Source organism: Cucurbita moschata, unplaced genomic scaffold (assembly GCF_002738365.1).
Source record: "Cucurbita moschata cultivar Rifu unplaced genomic scaffold, Cmos_1.0 Cmo_Scf00019, whole genome shotgun sequence".
NCBI classification, from domain to species: Eukaryota; Viridiplantae; Streptophyta; class Magnoliopsida; order Cucurbitales; family Cucurbitaceae; genus Cucurbita; species Cucurbita moschata.
Genome location: NW_019268535.1, coordinates 2952035 through 2959695, shown reverse-complemented (window position 1 = coordinate 2959695; position 7661 = coordinate 2952035). Strand labels below are relative to the sequence as shown.

At 29.6% G+C, this 7661-nt stretch overlaps 1 protein-coding gene across 1 annotated transcript; it reads right to left on the bottom strand.

Moving 5' to 3' along the window:
• On the bottom strand, positions 1–5194 carry LOC111457324. Its single transcript, XM_023099563.1, has 4 exons — positions 4835–5194; positions 4095–4238; positions 2637–2732; positions 1–224 (listed from the first exon to the last, which is right to left on the bottom strand). The coding sequence occupies exons 1-4, from the start codon at positions 5138–5140 to the stop codon at positions 129–131; spliced, it is 642 nt and encodes a 213-aa protein (XP_022955331.1). The 5' UTR covers positions 5141–5194; the 3' UTR covers positions 1–128.
• Between the last annotated feature and the right edge of the window lie 2467 nt (positions 5195–7661).

Below are 7661 nucleotides of genomic sequence, written 5' to 3'. Positions count from 1 at the left end.
GGGAAATTACAAGGACTCAAATTATTTAAAAAAAAAAAGAAAGAAACATTTAAAGTACATAAAGTAATACAATAAATAATAAATAATATATATATATATAATATATATATTCCCCCGATGTAATGTTATCACCTCGGTTTTGGGCCCTTGCCGATTTGGTCTGAGAAAGTTTTCCAATTAGTTTTAGCCTCAGAATCGCAGTCCAATAAGGTATATATAACAGCCTGCATCAAATTATTACTTAATTATAAAATTATTATAGAAAGAAGAAAAATAAGGCTAAAATTGTCATTTCACTTATCAAATATACTATTTTTTTTTAAATTTAATATTTTAATTAGTTGTTATAATAATGAAAAATAAAAGGTTAAAATTGTCATTTTACTTATAAAATATACTTTTTATTTTACTTATGAAATATACTTTTTTTTTTTCATTTATTAGATATTTATTAAAAATTTAAAGGTTAAACTTAGTAATTTACTATATTTTAATTAGTTGTTATAATAATAAAAAATATAAGGCTAAAATTGTAATTTTATTATGAAATATACTTTTTTTTTTTAATTTATTAGATATTTATTAAAAAATTAAAGGTTAAACTTAGTAATTTACTATATTTTAATTAGTTGCTATAATAACGAAAAATAAAAGGCTAAAATTGTAATTTTATTATGAAATATACTTTTTATTTTTTTAATTTATTAGATATTTATTAAAAAATTAAAGGTTAAACTTAGTAATTTACTATATTTTAATTAGTTGCTATAATAACGAAAAATAAAAGGATAAAATTGTAATTTTACTTATGAAATATATATTTTTTTAATTTATTAGATATTTATTAAAAAATTAAAGGTTAAACTTAGTAATTTACTATATTTTTATTTTTTTAATTTATTAGATATTTATTAAAAAATTAAAGGTTAAACTTAGTAATTTACTATATTTTAATTAGTTGCTATAATAACGAAAAATAAAAGGATAAAATGGTTAAACTTAGTAATTTACTATATTTTAATTAGTTGCTATAATAACGAAAAATAAAAGGATAAAATTGTTAAACTTAGTAATTTACTATATTTTAATTAGTTGCTATAATAACGAAAAATAAAAGGATAAAATTGTAATTTTACTTATGAAATATATATTTTTTTAATTTATTAGATATTTATTAAAAAATTAATGGTTAAACTTAGTAATTTACTATATTTTAATTTTTTTAATTTATTAGATATTTATTAAAAAATTAATGGTTAAACTTAGTAATTTACTATATTTTAATTAGTTGCTATAATAACGAAAAATAAAAGGATAAAATTGTAATTTTACTTATGAAATATATATTTTTTTAATTTATTAGATATTTATTAAAAAATTAATGGTTAAACTTAGTAATTTACTATATTTTAATTAGTTGCTATAATAACGAAAAATAAAAGGCTAAAATTGTAATTTTACTTATGAAATATATATTTTTTTTAATTTATTAGATATTTATTAAAAAATTAATGGTTAAACTTAGTAATTTACTATATTTTAATTAGTTGCTATAATAACGAAAAATAAAAGGCTAAAATTGTAATTTTACTCATGAAATATACTTTTTTTTTTTAATTTATTAGATATTTATTAAAAAATTAAAGGTTAAACTTAGTAATTTACTCTATTTTAATTAGTTGCTATAATAACGAAAAATAAAAGGCTAAAATTATAATTTTACTTATAAAATATACTTTTTAAATTTATTAGACATTTATTAAAAAATTTAAAGTTTAAACTTATAATTTACTATATTTTAATTAGTTGCTATAATAACGAAAAATAAAAAGTTAAAATTGTCATTTTACTTATGAAATACACTTTTTAAACTCTTGGTATTATTCATACCAAAATCTATTAGACATATATTAAAAAAAAATTAACACACAACTAAGGAAGGAAACGGGAAGGCTATGATTGTCATTTCACTTCTGAAATATACTTTTAAAATTTTAAATTTTATTCTTAATGGAAAATATTTGATATTTATTAAAAAATTCAAAAGATTAAACTTTAATTTACAAATAAAAGGTTAAAATTGAAATATACTTTCTTTTTTTTTTATATTATTTGTACTCAATCCATTAGACATTTATTAGAAAAATTCAAACTCATTTGGACATATAATTTTAAAAATTTAATGTTTGAACTTGTAATTTAAAGTTTTTTTTTATATAAATTTATTATAGAAGAAAAAAAAAAGATAGGACTATAATCGTCATTTAAAATTTTTTAATTTTATTCTTACTAAAAATATTAAATATTTATTAAAATATAAAAAATTTAAAAGTTGTAATATAGTTAATTTCATCAATTTAAAGAGAAAAAAAAAACAACATTGAAATGATTTATATATATCAATATTAGTTGATGCTTTTTTTCAATTTTATTTAATAATAATATTATTATTATTTTTTACAATTTGAATTTAAAAACATGAGATTAAATAAATTTCTTGGCAATAGTTTATTTTAACCCATTTTTATTATAAATAAAGATTAAATAATCAAAAGTCAAAATAAAAAATAAAAGATATTTTAAAATGAAAGTATTATTTAAATAAAAATAAAAAGTATTAAGATCAAATAGCTTACCCGATAAAGGATACGCTTTACATCACTTGGCTTATTGTCCCACTCTTCTATTTTGTTCAGATGGTGAATAGCATCACCCAAGCTTTCTCTTCCTCCCTATATTAAAATAATAATTTTTTTAATTTTATATATATATATATATATATATTATTTTTTACTTTTTATCAATATTTTCTCAAAAACCCACTTTTATGATCTAAATTAACAAATATAAACTATTATTAACTAACATTAAATTATTGATTTTTTTTTTCAAAAAGTGTTTATACATGATCAATTTTGAAAAATAAAGCATTGTCCACTCTCTTCTGTGGCTCAACGCCTTCGCTGGTACACTGTTTAGTGTCCATCTTTTATGTGGCTCAATGTCCTTGTTGGTACACCATCTGATGTCCACCATTTACGTGGTTCAACATCCACGTTGGCACACTACCTGGTGTTCACCCCCCTACGGAGCTCAGCGTCTTCGCTGGTACACCGCTTGGTGTCCACTCCCTTTGGGGCTCAACAGCGGTGTCCACCCCTTCCGAGGCTCAATGTCATTGCTGGTATACTGCCCGTTGTCCACCCCCTATGAGCCTTAGAATCCTCGTTGGCACACTGCTTGGTGTCCACCTTACGAGGCTCAACATCCACACTGGCACACTACCCCGTGTTCACCCCCCTACGGAGCTCAGCGTCTTCGTTGGTATACCGCTCGGTGTTCACCCCTTTCGAGACTCAACATCATCGTTGGTATATCGCCCGTTGTTCACCCCCTATGAGCCTTAGAATCCTCATTGGCACACCGTCTGATGTCCACCCCCAACGAGCCTTAGCATCCTCGATGGCACACCGCTTGGTGTCCACCCCCCTTCGAGGCTTAGTGTCCTTGCTGGCAAACCGCCTAATGTCTACCCCCAACGAAGCTCAGCATCCTTGCTGGCACACTGCCCAGTGTCCACCTTCCTAAGGGGCTTAGCGTCCTCGCTGGCACACTACCTAGTGTCCACCCTCCTAAGGGGCTCAACGTCCTCGCTGGCACACTATGGCGGGGTCCACCCCCCTTTAGGGCTCAACATCCTCACTGGCACACCGCTAAATGTCTAGCTCTAATACCATTTGTAACAGTCCAACCTCCCGCCAACAAATATTTGTCCTCTTTGGATTTTTTCTTTTGGGTTTCCCCTCAAGTTTTTTAAAACCATCTCCTAGATACAAGTTTCCACACCCTTACAAAGAATGTATTTATTCCCCTCTCCAATCGACCTCCACTCTCACAATTAAATTTTTGAAAAACAAAAAATTCAAATCTTCTATCAATCCAAAAACAGAATAACAACAAAACTCAAAGGAACTCAATTCTGACTTTAATAATTGAACTAATTATCAACCTAATATGTATCGATAAGTGAAATTTTAAAACAATTTCAACTCGACCCAATCCAATCCAACTCGTGTATACTCCAGAGAAAATACCGTGTGGATGAGAATTACGACTGTTGCCAAGATAGCTTCATATTTAGTCTGCATATTGTCCTTTTCGTATGTTTGAAGCACATTCTTCATTATCTTCTCAGCCCCTGAAGGATTATTAGCCAACAATGCCTGTAAAGCTTTTCTCTGCCACAAACAATAAACCCTCAAACTTATAATCAAACCTAAACATAGTTGAAAGTGTTAGACGAACGCGACTCTCCACAATAGTATGATATTGTCCACTTTAAACATAAGCTCTCATGGCTTTCCTTTGGATTTCCCCAAAAGGCCTCGTACCAATGAAGAGTGTATTCTTTGTTTATAAACTCATAATCATTCCTTAAATTAGCTGATGTGGGACTTTCATCATCCAACACCTCTCCTCGAACAAAGTACGACTCCCCTTAATCGAGACTCGACTTCTTTGGAGTCTTAGTCATTTTTTACTGCCTCCGAGGAGGCTTGACTCCTTTTTATTTTGGATTGTTCAACATTCGAAGATTTACCAATATGCACGACTAAATATAGAGCATGACTCTGATACCATATTAGACGAACACGACTCTCTATAATGGTATGATATTGTCCACTTTGAACATAAGCTCTCATGGCTTTGCTTTGGACTTCTCCAAAAGGACTCATACTAACAAAGAGTGTATTCTTTGTTTATAAACCCTTGATCATTCGGTAAATTAGCCGATGTGGGCCTTTCACCATCCAAAGTATAAACTAAAACTCACCTTGTTTGCACTTATGTCTTTGGTTTCACCCTCCGCCGCCGCATCCAAAGGGAGGCACAGCAGTGACTGCATAGCCTCTTTGGTGTTTAATAAAGGAAAGCCATCGTTATGAGAACTGGACGGCTCCTTTGGGTTAAATACGTGACACACTATTTTGATGCCATTATTAGTACACCTCCGAGCGTCGTGCTTGTTAACGGCCTCGTTAGGGACGAGGTGAACGGAAGAAGACACGTTGCGTCGGAACGACAACGGGAGTGGCGGTGTTGGGGCGATTCCACGGTGGAGGAGGGCGGTGGAGTTCATGACGGTGGGTGGTGGTGGTTGGTTGGATTGAAATTTGAAGGCATGAGGAAAAGGGAAGAGGCTTTAATTTAAATAGAGGGAAAAGGAAGAGAATATTTGTGTATTATTAGAAAAGAAAGTAAGAGAGTATTTTACTTGAAACATGAGTAAAGGTTGCTGTGCTATGATTTGCAAGGCATCACGATTCGTTTTTCATTTCCTATATTGTATGAAGCACATGAAAAAAGTGAATACTTTTCTTTTCTATTTTTATTTTGAATTTCGGGTTTAGATCAGCACAACCGTGATTCAAATATATTCGCAACAGGTGTACACGGGTTGGGTTGGGTTGGAAAAATCTTTTGAATCAACCTGAAATCTCGAGTTGGTTGAGTTGATGATCCAATCAACAACCTGAATGAAGTTTACAATCCAACCCAACTCTCGGGTTAGGTTGAGTAACCAACCCGACCCGCTTAGGTTAGGTTGAGTTGGGTTGTTGAGGTACGTCAAATATTCTTAATCTTCATAATAATTTAAAAGTAAAATAGGGTATAGGGTTGGATTGAGTTGTAAAAATACCATATTTTCAGGACCCAACCCTCTGGTTAGGTTGAGTTGTGTTGTAATACCATATTTTCAGGACCCAAACTCGAGTTAGGTTGAGTTGTGTTGTAATAATCTTAAAATTAAAATAGGTCCCTATTTTCAAAATGTTAAATACTGGAACCGACCCAAATTTTCAATTTTAAAAAAATTCAACACAATCCTATCGAAAAAAATCTAACCCAACTCAATCTTTATAGTTTTGGTTGAGTTGTTGGATCGGGTTAGGTTGAGTTCAACACAATCCCATCGAGAAAAATCTAACTCAACTCAATCTTTATAGTTTTAGCTGAGTTGTTGGATTGGTCGAGTTCTCGAATTATATGAACACTCCTAATTTTTTTTCAAAAAAAAAAAATCAACGTCTTTTATACTCGAATTTATCGTGTATTTTTTTAATAAATAAATTCAATATAATTGGCAATGTTACGTAAAAAGGGAAGGGTATAAGTTTTGTGCTTTTCGTTTTGCATGGCATGAGAGATCTTTGTCAATTGGTCCATGTCTTGGAAACGTAAAGTCATGATAATACTTTAAACAACAAAAACAAATATGCCTCGTGACATTAACTGTTTATATACTTTCAACTTTATTCTATTTTCATATTTTGTCGTTTAAACATAATTTTTTAACAAAATAATAATAATAAAAATAAATTTATTGCAAGAAAATTGAAAGCGTAAAAACTAAACCTAAATCTCAAATTACTTTGATTAGGACGAAACGCCGTAAAAAAGTAACTGAAAAAATGAGGTAGAAACAGGAGAAATTTGTGTCGTGTGAGACTCCATCATGTATCATCTATGATAATATGAATGAAATATCAGGAATATATTTGTAGTTCTCGTGATGAAGTTATGCAAAGATAAGTATAGAAGTATTATGTGCATCATTTCGTTGAACCATAATTTTTAATGTGGGGTCTCGTGAATAATAAATGTCATATGATCGTGAATTACTTCTCTAATATGTTGTGTACAGACGTATTATTCACGTTTCTTTCTTCTTTGTTGATTTTTGGTAGCGTGAGCTTCCGGTAACCCATAGTTATGTCTAGGGGGTACGTTAATGAGTCCGCCTAGTGGGTTTATGCGCATCTCTGTGGACCGTAGATAGATATGTACTATGCATCTAATTCTACCCAGAAAAGAAAGTAAAGTCCAAGGAACAATCATGAGAGTTAGGTCATATCAGTTACGATACGTGTTGTATGTGGTTATATTCCTCGACCCTAATAGTGGGATCAGTTATATAATATTTTTAAATACTCATCCTATTTAACATTTGTTCAGGCAAAAGCAAATGCCCATGTATAGATAACGACATTAGCTAGAGAGGTTGTGTAATAGAGTTGTTGATAGTCAAATATAGTATTAGGATAATTTAGTAGTGTTTTTAATTTTTCGTGCACGCAGCCTTGACATGCATGTAGTAACAGTTTTATTTTTTAAAATTACCAAGATCGATACTATAGTACACTTTATCATATCAATTCTCATGGATAATCCTCCGTCCAAAGATATAAGTTAAAAAATGTTTATCATTGAAATCGATGAAAATCTCACGTGAAAATTTATTTTTTTTGAGTTCAGCTTATAGAAGATTTAAACTTTTGACTTTTTAATTAAAAAATTTACGTCTTAATCAATGCAGCTATATATGCATTTGTAATACCGGAGCCTCGACAAGAGATTAAACATTCAACTATTCTTTTAAAGTTCAAACTTCCAACTTTTCAAAAATATAAATGAAAATAGCAAACAATTTTAAAAAATGGTTAAAGTCAACCCATAGGTATTTTGGTTATTTTTTTTTCCCTCGTCTTATTAAGCACGTGCAGGTAGGTTAATTGAGAGGCTAGGGAAAAAATAAGAAAAGAAAAAAAAAAAAAAAAAAAAAAAAAAAAAAAAAAAAAAAAAAAAAAAAAAAAAAAAAA